Source organism: Alosa sapidissima, chromosome 11 (genome assembly GCF_018492685.1).
Source record: "Alosa sapidissima isolate fAloSap1 chromosome 11, fAloSap1.pri, whole genome shotgun sequence".
NCBI classification, from domain to species: Eukaryota; Metazoa; Chordata; class Actinopteri; order Clupeiformes; family Clupeidae; genus Alosa; species Alosa sapidissima.
This window is the reverse complement of record NC_055967.1, coordinates 34,349,555-34,369,538: the sequence shown is the minus strand read 5'-3', so window position 1 is coordinate 34,369,538 and position 19,984 is coordinate 34,349,555. Positions and strand designations below refer to the sequence as shown.

At 43.4% G+C, this 19,984-nt stretch overlaps 1 protein-coding gene across 7 annotated transcripts in view; it reads right to left on the bottom strand.

Annotated features, from left to right (window-relative positions):
* Nucleotides 1–19,984, bottom strand: part of ankrd27 (ankyrin repeat domain 27 (VPS9 domain)) — a 42,526-nt gene that overhangs the window by 8,572 nt on the left and 13,970 nt on the right. The window contains exons 1-24 of one of the 7 annotated variants that reach the window (XM_042110919.1): nucleotides 19,492–19,631; nucleotides 15,041–15,163; nucleotides 14,196–14,306; nucleotides 13,763–13,919; nucleotides 13,403–13,560; nucleotides 12,951–13,010; nucleotides 12,560–12,613; nucleotides 12,065–12,130; nucleotides 11,787–11,863; nucleotides 10,504–10,625; nucleotides 9,636–9,714; nucleotides 9,095–9,227; nucleotides 8,566–8,658; nucleotides 7,782–7,906; nucleotides 7,451–7,533; nucleotides 7,134–7,249; nucleotides 6,648–6,740; nucleotides 6,121–6,318; nucleotides 5,943–6,002; nucleotides 5,328–5,444; nucleotides 4,991–5,035; nucleotides 3,648–3,770; nucleotides 1,426–1,623; nucleotides 548–667 (exon numbers count right to left, since the gene is read on the bottom strand). In XM_042110919.1, the coding sequence (XP_041966853.1) occupies nucleotides 548–667; nucleotides 1,426–1,623; nucleotides 3,648–3,770; nucleotides 4,991–5,035; nucleotides 5,328–5,444; nucleotides 5,943–6,002; nucleotides 6,121–6,318; nucleotides 6,648–6,740; nucleotides 7,134–7,249; nucleotides 7,451–7,533; nucleotides 7,782–7,906; nucleotides 8,566–8,658; nucleotides 9,095–9,227; nucleotides 9,636–9,714; nucleotides 10,504–10,625; nucleotides 11,787–11,863; nucleotides 12,065–12,130; nucleotides 12,560–12,613; nucleotides 12,951–13,010; nucleotides 13,403–13,560; nucleotides 13,763–13,919; nucleotides 14,196–14,306; nucleotides 15,041–15,142 (2,490 nt within the window). In that variant the 5' untranslated portion in view covers nucleotides 15,143–15,163; nucleotides 19,492–19,631. Of the gene's footprint in view, nucleotides 1–547; nucleotides 668–1,425; nucleotides 1,624–3,647; nucleotides 3,771–4,990; nucleotides 5,036–5,327; nucleotides 5,445–5,942; nucleotides 6,003–6,120; nucleotides 6,319–6,647; nucleotides 6,741–7,133; nucleotides 7,250–7,450; nucleotides 7,534–7,781; nucleotides 7,907–8,565; nucleotides 8,659–9,094; nucleotides 9,228–9,635; nucleotides 9,715–10,503; nucleotides 10,626–11,786; nucleotides 11,864–12,064; nucleotides 12,131–12,559; nucleotides 12,614–12,950; nucleotides 13,011–13,402; nucleotides 13,561–13,758; nucleotides 13,920–14,195; nucleotides 14,307–15,040; nucleotides 15,164–17,491; nucleotides 17,646–19,141; nucleotides 19,165–19,491; nucleotides 19,632–19,984 lie in introns of those variants that run through there. The other 6 variants (XM_042110917.1, XM_042110916.1, XM_042110915.1 and 3 more) reach the window with 6 other exon arrangements.

Below are 19,984 nucleotides of genomic sequence, written 5' to 3'. Positions count from 1 at the left end.
CATCTACGACATCAGGTTTGACTTCTGAAGAGGTGAGGATTCTTTTATTTATTTATTAGATAGATAGATAGATAGATAGATATATAGATAGATAGATACTTTATTGATCCCCAAGGGGAAATTCAAGTTTTTTTTTTTAATTACCATTTTTTAATTACTGAAGAAATTTTCAGAAATTCTGTTTTACACGCTCTCATAATCTGGTCCCATTGGAGTGAATGGGTAAGAACATGTAATAGTATACGATCTGAATCACATTAAAGGTAAAGTGAAGTGAGCGGGATTTAGCAGATGCTCTTATCCAAAACGAAAGGGACTCGCAATGCTGGGTTTGGAAATCAAGCCGGGGCCGATCATTTGTCAGGTGGCAATGCTACCCCTGCTCCACCACTCTGCTATAGTACAGTCACTGTGGCTGTCACCTTCCCCTCACCTTCAGCAGGTTTGTGGCTGTGTCCAAGTGTCCCTTACCTTCAGCAGGTTTGTGGCTGTGTCCAAGTGTCCCTTACCTTCAGCAGGTTTGTGGCTGTGTCCAAGTGTCCCTTACCTTCAGCAGGTTTGTGGCTGTGTCCAAGTGTCCCTTAAGGCACGCGTGGATCAGGGCCGTGTTCCCATACTGGTCCTTCTTGTTCACCTTGGCGTTACACTCCAGGAGAGAGGCTATAACCTAAAACCACATCACAGGACCGAATGGGATTTTACTGTGTTTACAAACATGCGATTGAAAATTGATTGTCCAAAAACACACTCACACACACACCTCTGACACAAGGTAGGTACCATAATTATTTCAAGCTGAATGCTACAGTAAATACAGTGTGTGTGTGTGTGTGTGTTTTTGTGTATGTGTTTGTTAGTTTTAGAGAGTCTGAGAGGGAGAGAGTGTTGACGTAATCTCTGCTGTAAATCCTCTTGCTTAAAAGCCCTGAAAATATGTCATCTCTTTTTGGCAGGGAGTTGATTGTAGGTCATTACCCACATGAAATAGAAGAGAGCGCTGAGCTGACTAAACATTGTCAAGTTATTGTCGTACTATAAACAGACAGCTCTCCACACTTTTTGGACCAGTTACACTGACCTCACTGGTTGGAATAGTTTGGCAACACACCACACTAAAGTTATTAGAGCACTGCTGACTGAGTCGATTGGACCAGTGTACAGACTGCACACAATAGCTCCACATAACTACAATCTATTTATTAAAGTGCAGTAACGATATAGACCTCACTGAGTTTTCAAAAACACTGGAGACAAAGAACCCTTTGTACCAGACTTCTAAGAGGATAACCTAGCACCTTTTCTTGAAAGAGTTCTGAGAGGAGTTCATCAGACGATCAGCAATGAAAACAATGTAACAAACATTCATTCAAGTTCTAAGAAAGTAAAATAAGGGACTGTTCTTTGACTCTTCTGGCCATGCCTCACCTGTGCATGGCTGTTCTGGCAGGCCAGGTGAAGCGGCGTGGCTCCCTGGCTGTTGCGGGCGTTGATGTTGGCACCATGGCGGGTGAGCAGGGAGACCAGGGCACCGCGCCCATGCAGCGCGGCAACGTGCAGCGGCGTGAAGCCGTCCGCGCTGCTGCTGTTCACACCCACGCCACTGCTCTGCAGACTCACTAGCTTCTGTGTGTGCACGCACAAGCACACGCACACGCACGCACACACACACACACACACACACACACACACACACACACACACACACACACACACACGCACACGCGCACGCACACACACGCACACGCACACGCACACGCACACGCACACGCACACACACACAAGCACACACAGGCAAACACACACGCAGACACAGACGCACATAGACACACACACGCGCACACACACACACACACACACGCACGCGCACACACACACATACACATACACACACACAAGCACACACACACACACATTTACAAAACAATACCCACACACAAGCTCGTCACACATGAGTATGTGTCCACACAGAAATGTACGAGTCCCACCCAGAGCCACAGAAAAGCACTCTTAAAGCCTTATTTTGATCTCATAACACATGGTCTGAAACGTATGGTTAAAGCGATTTAAGGCGTATCCAGTCCACTTTTGCTAGTTTGACTTTGAAAAAGTAATCAGACGCCAGGTGCATGGTTCAAAAGGGTGGTTCTTATGTTTCTTAACTAATCACGGGTATGTTTTGGGCGTAACATTCATTAAACCAATGACAGTGACACCAGCTATTCCATTTAAAAGCAAGGAGTGAATCAGAAGGACTTTCATCCAAGCACACCAGCACAGTCTTTGCATTGTGTTGCCAGAGACTCGTTTCTAAGGTCTCGCCACTAGGCAGTGACAGAGCGCCCTCAAAACAACAGTGAAATACGGCACATTTGACTTTAGACCAGGGTTTTTTTGGTCAGTGGCGTTATCATTTTCAGTGGTATCTAAGGCCTAGTCCACACGTACCAAACCAATCTTTTTTTCCTCCGTCTTCCCTGGAACCGTATCAAGAATATTTGCGTCCAAACGGATCCATCTCAACACGACTCAACACGTTACTTCATACCCCAGGCCTATAGGTGGCACTGTTTCTTTACAGAAATTGACCAAAACTTGCGCTTTACAAACAGACAGAATAGGCTTCGACGAAATGGCTAGTGCAAGGAAACCAGAATTGTTTGTGTGGACTGATGGTGAACTGTCAACTGTAGTCAACTGTAAAACTAATAAACTTTATTTTACGGTTTGTGAAGGGTGCAGTCCCATCCTTTATTTGGCTAACGCAGGTAGGCCTACTAATCACCTTTACTTTCTTTGGTTGTAGGATAGTCCGTGATTCACATTAGTTTTGGCTATCACCGCAATTAGGCTACTAAACGCAAGGCTTACCCAAGTTCTAGGCTATTCTGTCGCCACATTTATAATATTGCTATAAAACCTTCGTTAGTAGCCTAACAGTCAATACGTTTGCCTGCATCAAATCGCGCATTTGCATTCAGTGTGCTACCATCGGCTTAACGTGAGTTCTAAGCGTCTTTGTATGCTTATATCTGATTTCACTCGACTGTGAATGCATGTATATATGTTGTAAGACATGTAAAATAAATGAATGACAATAAATAGCCATTTATGTGCCTGACCACACCTCGGTTTTTTCATCGATACGCCTGTGAGTACACACAGTTCACATAGCATTGGCGCCTGGTGGCACCTCGATGCGCAGGGTGTAGAGTAGGGCCCTTAGACTCCTACCCCTACATGTTCATAAAGATAAGCAAACATATACACACCCATGCCACTGCTCTGCAGGCTAACCACTTACTGCACACATCACAAAAACCACTGGCCCACTGAGCCCAATACGCACACACACATAGATTAATCAACAGGTATAAACAAATGCACAAAAATATATAACCGACCGACCTTGAAATTTTGATATGTTTTTTCTAGCAATGATTAGGATGTTTATATACATATGAAAAATGACAAAGTGACCTAGATAAGTATGTTTACCTACTGATCTGAAACATTTGTGAGTTTCTCTCTGTGTGTTTAAAACGGCTGTGTACAACACCACCATATGCCATGATTAAATAAGTGTTTGCAAACATGTGAGTATGTATGAGCATCTGTGTGTGTGTGTGAGTAATGCTTTTGGGAGGTACCTTCTGTGTGGGTTCACACTGCGGGCATTGGCACAAAGGGTGGCACAGCTCTGTCTGGACTGGTGCCACGGCCAGCTCGTCTTCCTCTGGCTCCTCATCCAGCCACTCCAGCAGGTAGCGCACCTGAAACACACACACACACACATGCACATCCGCACACACAAACGGTTTCACCTGTAATGGTAATACATTTGGTTTGGCAACAAAAAAACACCAGAGTTGAGGAAAAGAGGATTCTGGGTAAATACTGTAGGAGCAGAAATTTGTCTAGGGATCAGAGAAATGAAGTCTCAGCCAGTCAGGAGTTGAGTCAGAAGTCTCAGAGAGCTTTAATCACAGAATCCGGAGACTTACGTCGTGTAGCTAACAGACGCAGTCTGATGTTACAAGCAAGGACACACTTCTTATACCCTCTTGACAAGACAGACAAGACATGACATCTCCATTAATGGTACACAAACCATTTTACGACCTGGTTACTCAAGAAGTTAACAATATCTATATGGTTGTATCCCCTAACGACCGACATCTGTGGAATCCAGCCAAGATTGACCCCAAGACAGTAAATAAGGCCTGGGGCACCAGCCCGCCGGAGCAGGGGCCTGGCCGTCCTTCTCTAAGGCACACACAAGCAGCATGGTTTCACAAACACCTTGAACATGGCATTCCACAGATGTTGGACATAAACCTCTCCTTCTTCTTTCTGCAGCATTTCCATCTTTAACATGTTCATAGACCACACCAAAAGAGTAAATGGATGAATATAGCATACGTAAGGGATAATGTATAGAACGCTGGTCATTATCGGGAAATAGGTCCCGATAGGGCGAACCGGACTTGTTTCTTGTTCCACCCTGAAGGGACCTATTTCCCGATAATGACAGGCGTTCTATACATCATCCCTTACTTACACGGCTACTTGCCAAAACGAAACAATAAACTCCCCACGATATGACTCTTTAGCCCACATAGCCTAGGCTATAACCTATTTGTTACCGTTGCATCGTGGCTTTTGGTGAGAAACAAATAGTTCGCAACACACGCTGAACTTGAATCAAACATTCTTTAGAACACAGCTGATCAACCGTCTGCTTTCACTTTTGAATGAAGTTCCAGTCCTTGCGCAGTAATATGAAAGATGTAAATTAGAAGCACAAAGCCCATTTTCCTTGACAGCGGTCTGTTATACTTAGCAACGGTCTGTTAATGAGAATTAGCAGACCACCGAACGTTGGGAAGGCCCATTTAAGTGAATGGAGCATTCTGCAGCACTCTGAAGAGCCGTGTAATAAACATATATGGCAATCATCGTTAAGGCCAAAATGTCTTACTAAAATACTCACCATCTCCACATCCCCGTCTGCAACAGCTCTCAGCAGTTTCTCCACCTGCCAATCAAAATGAGTTACCATATGAGAAAAGGAGCTGGAGCTGCCCTCAAGTGCATGACAACACTCAAATGTATGACAACACTAGTGTTACAGCCATACCAAAACATGGAAAAAGAGAACAAAAAGGAGTTAATGACAAAATGTTCACAAAAGTGAGAGAGAACCACAATGTGCGAGCCCTTTTATGACATACAGAAACTCTCAGAAATTAATACAAAGCCAAGACCACACTGTTCTAAGCTAAGAGAGACGGACGCTGTCAGGGAGAGGTCTTGGCGGTCTTCCTCACCTCTCGGTCACGCGTGCGGTCCGGCTCTGGGCGGGGCTCCAAACTCAGAGACGAGGAGCTGGAGATGGATGAGCGCCGGCTACTGCAGTCAGATGGCTGAGGAGAGCGACTGGGGGACTGGGGGAGAGAAAGAGAGAGAGAGAAGGATAAGAAAGAGAGAGAGAGAGAGGGAGAGAGAGAGCGAGGGAGAGAAGGATAAAAAAAAAAGAGAGAGAGAGAGAGAGCAGTGCACATTACACTGCAATTAGAGGTGATGTATATGGCATAAGCATTAGCCTACTTGTTAACTTCAACAAGGATGTGCTATTATGAAAATCTACCCTCTGCACAAGCAAAGTAATTGTGATTCTGGAAGCATCCTGACTGGTCGATGAAGCCTGACCACATCAAAACCTCATTTTCAGGTTAGTGTTAGTGGAGAATTAGAATTAGAGCAGTTTTAAAAATATACAAAACAACAAGCTAATGAAACAACAAAATGAAAGCCTACTGTATATGTAAACGATGGAAAGAAGAAAGCCACATAAGAGGAAAGCAGTTGATAAACAGAGGTGAACAGTAAACATCTCTCTCTCTCTCTCTCTCTCTCTCTCTCTCTCTCTCTCTCACACACACCTCCATGCTGCCATCCTTCCTCTGGTTGCTATTATGTGTGTGTTCCAACAGGGCCAGGATCTGGGGTAACAAGGATCAATACATTAGTACAATGTACCTCACTCCAAACATTTCCCTTCAGATAACTGAAGGGTCAACATTAAGTTTTTGGGAGGAAGAGGGGGCTCCATGGGCTGACCTTGGAGTTGAGGGCACACTGGAGCGGCGTGTCCTTGGCCTTGTTCTGGATGGCGGTGGAGGCTCCGTTCTCCAGCAGCACCTCGATGATGCCCTCGTAGCCCCAGCGCGCCGCAATGTGCAGCGCCGTGTCCCTTTTGTCGTTCTGGATGTTGAGGCGGCAGTTGTGCAAGTCGTAGTACACCAGCGCCTTCACACACTGTCATACAGACACGGCAGAAGAATATCAACGCAACAGTCTCACACACACACACAAAAATGTCAAATGCAAGGTTAAGTTTCAAAACTAAACTATGTCACAGTCCAAAAGTAACTGCACTCCACTGAACTAAAAGTGATTGCAGACAGAGCTAGCTCAGCCAGCTCATTTGATGCATATTATAAAAAGATAAATACAGGGAACAACAGTGAAATCACACCACTCCTTTGATGCCACTTCATGACACACCTGTCACAGATCATGACACAGCTGTGGAGAGGAACCATACTAAATAAAAACAGAAGTGCAGAATTGAAAGCGAGACTCACATCCTCGTGGCCGTGCATGCAGGCCAGGTGTAGCGGGGTATTCCCATTGTTGTCCTGAGCGTCTGTGTTGGCCTTATAGTGCAAAAGCAGCAGCTGGAAAAAGAAAGAAAGAAAGAAAGAAAGAGAGAAAGAAAGAAAGAAAGAAAGAAAGAAAGAGAGAGAAAGAAAGAAAGAAAGAAAGAAAGAAAGAAAGAAAGAAAGAGAGAAAGAAAGAAAGAAAGAAAGAAAGAGAGAGAGAGAGAGAGGAGGCACCAGATGAGTGAGAGGACAGCAGGGAAATACAGGAAGAAGAAGAGGAAGAAGAGGAAGAAGAAGCAAAAAGATTGAGCAACACAAAGAGAAATAACAGTCCACCCATCATAAATCATTAACCCATCAATTAAAATCATGAACCAGTAAAAGAAAATGCCTTGTCATATTGAGTTGCTGCTGAACTGCAGTGTGTGTGTATGTTACACGATGAAGCAGGTAAGTGACGTTGCTCACCGTAACTCCCTGGTAGCCCTTTTGGCAGGAGAGGTGCAGGGGGGTGAGGGCATGGTAGTCCGTGGCGTTGACCACCGCCCCCTTGGACACTAGCAGATCAATCAGTGAAGACTGACCTGCAGACAGCGAGGATGCATTAGGCATGACTAATCAATCACCCAATCATTCAGAAGATGCCTGAGTTAACATTTCATCACTCTTATAGACGATTTACTCCAGAACTGTAATACTGCTAGATCAATTCCAAAGACACACACACACACACACACACACACACACACACACACACACACACACACACACACACAGGCCCTCACCGCAGAAAGCAGCAACATGAAGAGGAGTGTAGCCCCGGTCATCTCGGGAGAAAGGGGTGATAACGGAGGGGTCATTCAGTCTCCTACAGAATGAGAAGCAAACAGGGAATAACTTTATCAATGTAATAATAGCATGAATCTTAACTTTCTCCTATTCAAAGGGGGATTATTTAAAAATGCAACCAAAGTCTGGGTAGCCACATGCCCCTCAAGCTTCAGTGGGCATAACTCCGCTGGTTATGTGATACGCTGTAGTTACATCAGCCTAGTGAATACGTATGGTCACGCAGTGAGCAGAATCCGATGCGAGGTGCGCCGGCGGTGTACTCACCCTGACAGGCGGAGCTCGCAGCTGTCACAGGAGCAGAGCGGGTGGCACATCTTGACCCCATCCTCCTCCCTCTCGCTCTCGCTCAGCAGACGCTGCACCTCCACCTCGTTGCCACTGGCAACGTGCTGCACACACACGGCCAACACACACACACACACACACACACACACACACACACATCGCCAACCTTGTAAGTTTGAGGGTGCTGTTGAAGGACAGATATGCTGACATTTCTAAAACAAGCAGGCCTTAAGGCCTATTCACACCAAGAACGATAACGATAACGATAACTATAACCATAACCATAATCATAACGATAAAAACGTTCACACTGAACAACGATAAACAAAGTGTTTCCTTGTCTTAATGAATGTGACGGCTAAAATTTAATGTGTTCTGATTGGCTATTAGCTTTTTATCGTTCTCAAAATCGCTCTGAAAGTGATCCCGAACGATATCGGTCTTCATGTCGTTATCGTTATAGTTTATGTGTGAACGTCGTCATTCATATTAACGAGAACGATATTTGTTTATAGTTATCGTTCTTGGTGTGAATGGGCCCTTACATGCTGCATGTCTCTTCACACACTTGACTGATGTGATTGATATGATTACAAGTCCAGACCCATTTGTTAGACTTACAGCCTTAAATCCAACTGTAAATGGATGACTACATCAAATGTGCTGAGTAGCTTACCCTAGAAATCCCTATGCGGCTGTGTTGACCGCTGTCTATGGGTCCGGGGACAGTTTTGAGACATGAGGGTAGAAACAGGAAGCTCACCTCAAACAGATAGTCTATGGATGTAGCAGCATTCTGGGAGAGCAGATTCATCTTCTGCCTGATGAACAGCTTGTTATTGAGATCCCCAGGGCCCTGAAAAACAGATATTATAATATACATTTATGTACCAAAGGTAGATATCATTATATACATTTATGTACCAAAGGCAGATATCATAATATACATTTATGTACCAAAAGCAGATATCATTATATACATTTATGTACCAAAGGTAGATATCATTATATACATTTATGTACCAAAGGTAGATATCATTATATACATTTATGTACCAAAGGTAGATATCATTATATACATTTATGTACCAAAGGTAGATATCATTATATACATTTATGACTTGGGTTAATCATTTTTTTTACCAAATTATTCTGCTGATGAAGATTTTTCTCAGTCAATATCTGCACTACCTTATCAACTAATCACATTGCACTGGCCATAAAACAGAGCTTCTCTTTCCCTTTGACCCCTAGTCCTCTCCATCTCTCTGGGCCCCTATCCCTGTGCTCACCGTGAGGCCCTGGCTGAGGTGGCCCTGGCTGATGTACTCCACGGCCGCCTCAAACGACGTCAGGCAGTAGCTCAGGTCATCCTTAGTGGAGTTACAGAAGTGGAAGTTCTTGATGTAGCTCAGATTGGCCATCCTGAGAGAAGATAATAATATAGCACTGTTAGAAAACAGGTGGGATTCAGGACAGGCTACAAATGAGAACAAATGTAGAAATGACGGTTTATCAATGACTTCTGATAACAGAGTTCTAAACTGCAACACCACAGTCATCACTCTGACTGTGTTGGGTCTTACAGAGATCTTTAGTTAAAAACAAAGAGATCCTTTGTTACTTTGACTGCTGTCTGTTATAACAATTGAGTAATTGTTCATCAGCACTCTTCTCCCACTGCTATCAAGCGTGTGCACACGCACACACACACACACACGCGCGCGCACACACACACACACACACACACACACACACACACACACACACACACACACACACACACACACACACAGTTCTACATGACAATCATGTGATGGGGCAAGAGCTCACCAGTTTGGGATTTCTGTCTTCACCAGCAGGTAGAGGATGACCGAGAGCAGATCATCTGCACAGATGGCATCTAGGCTTACTGCAGTGGAAAATAACCAGCAGGAGATGGACACCAGTTACTCCATTTGCATAAGACGCAGCTCTCGGCACACAAACACGGCAAGAGTCTGGTTCAGTGGAAGAGTCTGTTAAGGTTACATAACAACACAAGCAATGCCTTCCTCTGGAACACAGTAGATCCTGTGTGTGCTTGTGTGTGTGTGTGTGTGTGTGTGTGTGTGTGTGTGTGTGTAGATGTACTGTATGTGTGTATATATCTTAGCTGTATCTCCAAGAGGGTCTTATACTGGCCATCTCTGTCTCTTTAGTTATGGGCGTAATGGGTAAATTGGCTGTTTGACTAACAGACATTAAGACAGAATTGCTCTGCTCAACATGCACAGAACAGTCTTGTTATCACACCCACACAAGGCCACAGTATACTGAACAGCCTTGCTGTACACACTGAGGAAGTTGTTAAGTGGATCTATTTGTGTGTGTGTATGTGTCTGTGTGTATACTGAAGGTAATTCAGTTGCAGCATGTTTTAAAGAGGCTGCTGTGTGAGTAGCAGAGCCCTTTGATGGACTTGTGACACACAAACCCAGAACTGGGCAATGTGCCACTGCACTCTTTACCTAGTAGAAAAGCACATTTAAAACTAAAGGTGCTATGGCAATTCACTGACTCAAGGAAAGAATGTTCAAGAAGAAAAGTCCCCCAACACACACACACACACACAACACCTGCAAACATACACAGATACAGACAGATAGACACATTTAGACAGACTGGCAAATAAGACACAGACACACACACACACACACACCTGTAGGGCTGGGGGACTGCATGATGGTGAGGGCCACCTTCCTCAGGCAGAGGAGTTTGTGCAGAGGGGAGGTGCAGCGGTTGAGCTGACTCAGCTCACGCTTCGCTCGTGGGATATTTATACTGGAGAGAGGGAGGGAGAGAGAGACAGAGAGAAAGAGAGAGAGAGAGAGAGAGAGAGAGACAGAGGAAGAGAAAGAGAGACAGAGGGGGAGAGAGAGAGACAGAGGGGGAGAGAGAGAGACAGAGAGTGAGAGAGACAGATGAGGGAAAAATAAATAGTGGGTGAGAGACTACATATGTAGTGTTGATTTACAAAAGAGAGTTATAGTTAATTGAATTATTTGGCAGATGACTTCCAGAGACAGACAGGATGAATAAACTAGAAAATGTAATTTCGAGGAAATTACCAGTGCATGAAAATGCAAAACATACTGTATATTAACATAAAATGCAAAACAAACTTTTATTTAGAAACAGTTGTGGGCAGAGGAAACAGTTGGCAGGAGTCATAGTTCATAACAACTGACAGCTGAAATGGCTGAACAGTTAGTTGAGTAGTTTAAATAGTTAAATTATTTAATAGTGAATTATTGTAGTGAGGACATTTATTTTGAAACAGTTGTGGGCAGAGGAAATAGTTGAACAGGATCTGTAGTCTTAAGAGAGCCAGATTGTATGCTTAAAGCCTGAGACAGGGTATATAGTGTAATGGATGTTGATAGACAGAAAGTTAAATGGGTGTTGATAGGCAGATTGTTTAATGGATGGGATAGTTTAATGGGTGAATGAGTGAATGGTTTGAAGATGATGAATGGATAGAAAGTTGGATGGAATGTGCCTTATATCCTTGTAGAATGGAGATACACAGAGAGAGTTGAGCAGAAAGCAGTTAATACAGGTGCAATCAGTTTAACTGGCCCTTTGATGGGGCCTACTGTAGTTGAGCAGCTGGAAGTTGATACAAGTGCAAATCAAGTTAATTAGCCCATTGTGATGTCATAGTGCCAATGCAAAGTCTATGGGGAAAAATAAGCTTGTTTTTTTATTAATATCTCAAAAAGTAATTTTCATGCACTCGAAGAAGAAGAAGAAGAAGAAGAAGAAGAAGACGACTTTGGATAACAGAACAGTGCATTTTCATGCACTGTAATAATTTGTACATCACATGCTACACTCTGGTATCCACAGCAGACACAATCTGAGGAGTGTTTGTGGCACACAGTGGCTAACAGACTTCTCTGGAAAAGGGAAGTGAGCTGGTTTTCCGAGACACTCTCTCACCTAAACTCAGATTTGATACCGAGATCTTTCTGCTGCAGATCCTGCAGTCCTCGCGTGGTTTTGTTAAACGCAGCATCCTGTTCACAAACAAACAACAAGATACATTAATATGGGATACTTAAGAACAACAACAAAGTAAACTGCTAAAGCAAGATTCTCTCTGAACACTGCCATCAGAGAAGCTACAGTTATGTTGTTTCTTAACAACCATAATGGTCCATAAAGTTAATTTTAAATGCTCAAAACAAAGGCCAGAGAGTAAATGTGAATGTCAGTACCTGACTTGCTTCAAGACTTCCCACGTAATTAAAGATGAACTCATGGATACCATGATGTATGTACATCTGAGAAGGAGGGGAGACACCATGTTAAATCCACATAAAAAACAAACAAACCATGTGACTGCATGATCAGGGTCAGAGCATCCAGGTGATAACCTTTGCTCGGTTTTACAGTAATTTGCAGGCCTCCAGGCATGTTTACAGCAGTGTATACGTCTTTGGGCCAGTGTACCACACACATGGTGAAGAGTCCATAAAGACGCTGTTAAAACTGAAGAAATGCAGTTTGACGAGATGTGGTGCAACTGCGCTTGGAGACGTGAATCATTTCCAGAACCCACCCTGCTCATAGACTCTATATATAGAACTATACTATATAGAACTATATATACAGTCTATGACCCCGCTTCACCAACTCACTTGCTGTCACTCTTCGCCATCCTATCTTTTAAAAATGAAGAAATGTTTTCTGTGAGTCTGTGAGGCCCTCACCTCCACTGCTTGCTTCAGAAGGGTCATCTGGAGCTCCTGTTTGGCGAGCACTTTCTGAAACCCACACAGTCAACTCCATTACACTTACTCAGAGCAGGAGAGTAAAGATGATGATGATGAAGATAATGAGGGTGGTGATGAAGATTATGCACAACACCACTTTTTGAGCAATGTTGCTGAGCAATGTTGCTGTGTATTGTTGTTCTGACAGGTGCTACAGGGGAATTATTTTCTTTCTGGAGAACTTTAATCATCAGTAATCAAATGATTGTGAACATCCAATCAGAACACATGGAACCGGTTATGTGATTGCCCAGCAACATTCCTCAAATATCATCACCTCATTAGACATTATACCAAGTAATGAAAGATGTACTACGGCTTCACCTACCAGACGTGAGTCCCTCAACAAGCACTGAAGGCATTTTGTGTACAGCGCGTTCACCGAGTCCTGCAGGTAAGGGGACAGATGCCACCGAAACCAGGTTAATAAAATCATGTGGCATTAAGTGATCCCCAACAATATTGTTCTTCATGTCGTTATCGTTGTAGTTTATGTGTGAACGTCGTCATTCATATTAACGAGAACGATATTTGTTTATAGTTATCGTTATCGTTCTTGGTGTGAATGACCCTTTAGAGAAAAAAAAAAGTGAGTATAATGGATAGCGTGGATAAATGTCTTCCCTCCTACCCCCAAAAAACTATTTCCATTCTGCAAAATGTCTTCTGAAACAAAATGAATTTGCTATTCACTGTTCCTAACTTGCATATGATATGATAACAGTTGTATGTTTGTATCATGTATCGTTATTAAATGGTTTTGTACGGCTGCATTCTTACTATGTGGTAGCGTAGTCCCTTCCTCTCCTGTTCCTTGAAGCTGTGGCCGAAGCTGGCAATGAACTTGTCCAGCCTCTCCGCGTGGCGACCCAGAAACTCCTTAACGTCTTCCACATTCTTCAAACAGTACTGTGCCTGTGTCTGGACAGCACTCGTGTCTGACAAACACACACACACACACACACACATTACCTTGCAAAATATAAAATGGGGAATTCAAACTATATAACAATACCATTTCTGGGAAACCAAATACAAACAGTACAAGTGCCAACATTTGTCATGTCTCTTTCCTGTGGTTCTGTAACAGGCCTTCCGGCCCACGCGCTGAGGAGCGTGGCTGGGCATGGCTGGGCCTACCTGGCCTCTGGTGGGCCTCCAGGGGCCGGGCAATGCACAAGATGCTGTAGGCCTGCTCCTTCTCATTGTAGAAGGTCTCCTCAAAGAGGATGGACACAGAGGCTGTGCACTGGAATCCTGCTCCCAGTGTCACCTGGTTGTCCTGGATGGAGACTTCCTGAGGTTGCAGGAAAAGGGGGGGGGGGAAGCACAGAATTATAATGGGTTCCTGGAATACTGGTAATACTCGACAAATTTTAGTAATTAGGTAATCAGATGTTTCTGGTACAATCACCATGTGAACATCACAATAGCAATACAATATAAGTGACAAACAGAACATGTTGATGATGGCGGTGACTTGATGACAGCTAGGCAGTCTATGAAAAAGACAAGCAAGGTAACAAAATAACAAAAAGGCCGATCTTAGAGGAACTAAGAGAGGCTGCCTTACCTTCCCATCGAGGGTCTGGTACCCCTGCTCTGAGGGCTGTAGAACGTACCCCTCAAACTGGGCTGCTGTGTATGTACTGACATGCAGACTTCCCTGACACGGCACCAGGATCTACCACAGCAAACAATCAATGACAAATAAACAAACACAAATGACGAGATAAGAAGGTCACCATCACGCAGACTAGATGTTTACAACTATACAATCACAAAAGCAAGGACCTAGAATATGAAGATACACACAAAATGTCATGTTTTTTTTTTCTTTAAACAACTTCCAACTGCAAACATCCCTTTGGATGTTTATATATATATATATATATATATATATATATATTATATATATATATATATATATATATATATATATATATATATATATATATATATATATATATAGATAGATAGATAGATAGACAGACAGATAGACAGACAGACAGATAGACAGATAGATAGACAGATAGACAGATAGATAGACAGATAGATACTTTATTGATCCCCAGGGGAAATTCAAGAATCTGTGATTTATCTGTCTGATTGTCAGCTGTGTCAAACCCGTATCCACAAGGGCAGAGTTTAGCAGAGTCACACTGGGACACAGGGCCCTGGGCCTGGGCGACGGGCCTCACACAGGGCCTCTCTTTCATAGCATTAGTCACCACAACCATCACATGGGGACGGGGAGGACTGCTGTCTGACCTGCTTACACTCTTCCCCTCCACCCACTACATTAACAACTAGGCCAAAGTCAGACCTCAAACCAAGAGTAGAAAAAGAATGAATCAATATACAGACACAGAGAGAAATGGACAGAGAGAGAAAAAGAGAGAGAGAGAGCCCACTCACAATTCCATGCACCTCTGCCACGCGGCTGCACAGGTCTGGCCTCTGTTTCTCTAGCGCCTGGTAGAAAGGGTTCCTCAGCAGGTTCTCATCATACACAGCCATAGGGAACTCACACTCAGTGTCCTGTGAGAGAGAGAGAGAGAGAGAGAGAGAGAGAGAGAGAGAGAGAGAGAGAGAGAGAGAGAGAAGAGAAAGTGAAAAAGAGGTGGATGGAGGTGGAGATTTGGATTAATGACAGAATGGGGGGATTTGAGTGGGTGGGACGGAATGGCAGGAGAGAAAGATGGAGAGAGGGAGTGAATGAGTTGGGGGGCGGAGGGAGACAGCAAGTATGCAGTCAGGGAGGAGGAGAGAAAATGAGGACATGCGCATGAGAAAGAAAGAAAAAAAGAGTGTGAGAGAGAGAAAATGAGGGAGAAGGTTGCAGAGCAGATAATCAGATTAAAAAGATTACCAGACATTTTGGAATTTCACAGAACCGATAAGTGTATGAGATATGTGTGCTCATATTTGTTCAACCTCCCATGGCAAAGCCTGTGAGTTTTCCAACACAAACTCACATATCAATTTCACCCCCCCATCAAGCACAAGTACCACCACACAAAGCAAAACCATGATATCCAAAAGCTTGTAACATTAGAATGCTCAACAAACTCCGATGTCCCAGCTGTAAATAGGTGTGAGTATTACGCAAGTGTACGAGTGTTGGGGGGAGGGTTGATGAGAGGTTGTCAGGGCTCAACTAGCCCTCATATCATAACCAGTAAACAAGCCAGTTGAGCACAGGCTCCTCATCTGCTACCATCCACAGCACACATCAAAACATGCTGGCCCTCCCGTCCCAAACAACAACGATGTTGTTCCATCCGCGGCCAGTGCTGCTCTCTGGCCAGCTGCTCCTCAGCTGAGCTCGTTAGCATCCCTCGGAAATGAAATTAGACCGGCGTGGTCCAGTGTACAGTAGCCAACAACAACAGCACAAACAGCAGCAGCAGCATTATGCCTATGCACAGAGCATCGTCTGAAGGATCTGAAGCGCAAAAGACCCTATGAAGAGACATGAGAACTTCGGTCATCTTCCACACAGAATGAAAACAGTAACTACTGTTCTAAGTACAGTCAGTCAAAGAGATCAAATGCTGTTATCAAGATTAAACCCATCATGAAGTCAAAGAACTTAACAGACCATACAGATCACAGTACAGAACAGACCATACAGTCAGCACTTTACAGCATTAAACGACACAACATTGTTGACACTCTTGAAATAACTTCACTACATACTGTAAGCAGAGGTGGCAGAATACTGCTAGTGAAAAAAAGCACTTTGGGGGAAATATCAAATCTGCATGCTTTACGAGACAACATCTTTTTACAGATCGGTGTCATTAATTGCACCATGTTTCCTCTTTTAAGCCAAGACACAGAATAAATGAAGCACAAAGACACTCAAAGACTCAACTGGACATGTGTAACTCATGGGATAACCAATGTCCTGATTTCCAAATAAAAATGGTCAAGGCCAAGATAACTGACTGCTAGATGAGATGAAGAGGCTAAACCCATAGACTGTATAAAATAAACCGTGTAAAGCACTCACAGCATAGACACTGGGGTCAAACTGAGATTGTAATATTCAGAATTGTTGGTAAATTCAGGAATCTGCTAATATCCCTATAATGTTTACAGTTACAAGAGTTACTCTTATGCTGTATGAAATTCTCCTCATGTTCTGTGCAGTGGGACTTTCAATAAGTCAACATGGGACTTTCTGCAGGCTAAGACAATAAGGGACACCGCAACAGGTGCACTACTAAAATCTGATAAGTCCACTTCCCCAAAGCATTTGAAAGATTTCTGCCGACATAAGTCTCTTTACCATGATCTAGAAGTAAGGGTTCATTGAGGCAACATTTAAACATTTTAACATCTTGAATTTCCCCTGGGGACCAATAAAGTATCTATCTAAAGCAAATACCAATTAAAAAACGTGCTTACAAGGTCAGAGGTGCTCTTTGATAGTGGACAGCACTGTGTCCTGCTTTGGCACCTCTCACTATAACCACCCCTAATAACCAGAATTCGTATAACACAGAAAAAAACTAACATCGCATAAAAAAAATATTTCATACATCACTTGAACTGAATGAGGCTTAGAAGATCATATCATAGCGTCTTTAAGTGTCTTGAAAAGCACTATAAAAAGGTAATGTATTATTATTATTATTATTATTATCATTATTATTATTAGTATTAACTTTTGCCCTTTTAGCATGAAAACATCATGACCCACAGAACCAGCGATATATATTAATAAAAAAATAATCCACTGTTTGCTGCATCCAGTCAAGTCCCAGCTTCCACCACTCCCCCACAAACCCAGCCTCCATGAACGGTCTAGCAGAGCCGACTCTAGATCCTTCCTGGAGAATAGTTCCTCTCATTACTCACTTCTTGAAAGCGGCTAAAGAAGGCCTGTGCCAGGCAAAGCAGCTGCATCTTCACAAAGTTGAACCGGTTGATCAGGAAAGAGAGCTTCATCATCATAGCTGGGGATGGAGGTGGCTCTTCGGCAAGAGTGACTGAGGACAGGTGGATGGAAGGAGTTGGACATACAGTGGAGATGTCCACGTTGGAGACTGACCATGGAGAGAAGTGAGGGGAGCAGCAGTGGTGCAGGATGGCACGCCACCCCACCACACCCCAACCCTCCCCTATCCACGCTATCATACCCCAGCAGCAGTCTTCATCTCTCACAAGGTCAGGGATGCTTGACGGCCTGAAACCCTCAAGAATGCAACCATGTGATCTAGTCCAGCAGAGCAGACTGAACCCAGTTGGGGGAAAGTCCTCACTCGTGATGAGAAATAGAGAGGGAGAGAGAAAAGAGAGAGAATGATAAAGAGGGAGAGAGAGAAAAGAGAGAATGATAGAATGCAGGGAGGAAAGAGAGAGAAGGCAGACCAAGAATGCCTATCCAGACTATCCACAGAGGTCAAAACCCCTGCCACACTCTCTCTCTCTCTCTCTCTCTCTCTCTCTCTCTCACACACACACACACACATACATACACTTCATTAGCCTAGGCCTAATTATGTGGCAAAAGATGATGTAGTCATTATCAGTGTGGTCCTAAACAATAAATATAATTATCTCCAAAACATAACTCTTAGGAAAAAAAACTACTTCTTGCCAATATGAGATGACACTTGGCCCTAGCGTGTGAAGAAAAAGTGGTTCACTTGGCAGACCTTGTTGAAAACTTTTGAGCAGGCCATACCATACAGCCTACAAATGGAACTACAGGGAACTGGTCAGTGGGGATGTTTGCAACACTCCAGATGAGAGGCACTGCATTAGTTATGTTTTGTTAACCGTTTGTCAACACTGGTTTTTCCTTCACTAGTTGCTCAGGCTTCCGTGGCAAGTAGAAAAGCAATGTTAACACCTCCACTTGCATTTAACATTACTCTTCACTGTCAACACAGTAAAGCTCTACAACAGGTGATCCATAGAAAATGCTTTAATGTTTAACTCCTTTAAAATGCGTAAACTGTGCACGCACAAAAATGCTGACGCCACAGCAATAACTAGGGCAGGAAATTGGGTGGGCAGTGGTGTGTAGAGAACCAGCCTATGTAGAGAGTGCAGTGGTGTGTAGAGAATGTAGCCTACAGAAGCAGCGATACGGTTACCACAAAAAATATATATTGCAGAGCTAACGCAACGGTTTATTTTATGACTAATTTCCTTTTGGGGATGAATAAAGAATATATCTATCTGTCTATATTGATCTATCCATTTGACCAAACAAGTCGTTACCAAGCGGGCAAACCCTGTCAATATGACGCCAGTTCTAAAATGTCAGATGGTCAACTTCACAGTTAAACTAAATGTAGCATACACAGCTACTACTACATAAACAAGCAATGGCAACAGACGCGCATGAAATAAATCCGTTTTATTTCACCAAAATGATAACCAAAATATGTAGGTGTCTTTAGTTACGGATAGTGAAAGCAGAGCAGCGTGGGTTACGAGGTAGACTGGTAAAAAGTTGTAACTTAGCTATCGATATACTAGCAACAATTAAGAGCTCACCATCCATGGGGCTATGTAGTAGGGCTGGTAGCATTAGAGCAAGATTCACCGTTTGCCAACGGAAATGGTCTTGGCCAGAACACACAAGTCGGCGTATCGCCAATATTCACGGAATCTGTTTAGATAGGTTCTTTCTCGGTTGTCATAGGCAAGGCAAGTTGGTCCTGTGCCTGTGCCTGTGCCCGTGCCCGTGCCGTGCCATGCCCTGGTCAACAACAGCTATCGCAAAGCACACACTCGCTAGCTTGCTATCCCAACCGGGATTATTTGTTATGCGAACAGTAGCTTCTACGTCTATGAACGAGAATTCTGATGTTTACAAACACATAAAAGAGCCACGGACGACTTACCGAGTAAGTTATTGACACGGAGGTCGCATGATAAAATCAAATGCTTTCCAGAAGAGGAGAGTAAACATCAGTCTCTTGCGAATCAACGTCAGCACCCGGCCTGAAAATGGTGAGGTGTGTATTCGTATGAGGGTTCGCTAGCCAATGGTGTTCAGCATCGGATGAGCAAAGCTCATTTACTGAGCCAATCATGACACTGTTTTGTAGATACAAAACACATCGCTGAACAGACACATTTTTAGAATTGCTAAAGCAGATTACCATCAATCAGAGTTCAAAATTAGAGCAACAACAATCCAGATCAAGTATGCCATGAATTTATTGTAAGTAGCCTAATAAGAAGGCTAATTCCACACAGAGCTATGCAGCAATAACATCTCATTTGAATAAAAATAAAGGAAAATCTGAAATCAAAATGACCTTTGTCTCATTTCCTGATATCTGACCTTTCTGGTAGCCCAGACAACCATACAAAAAAATATTAAAATATATT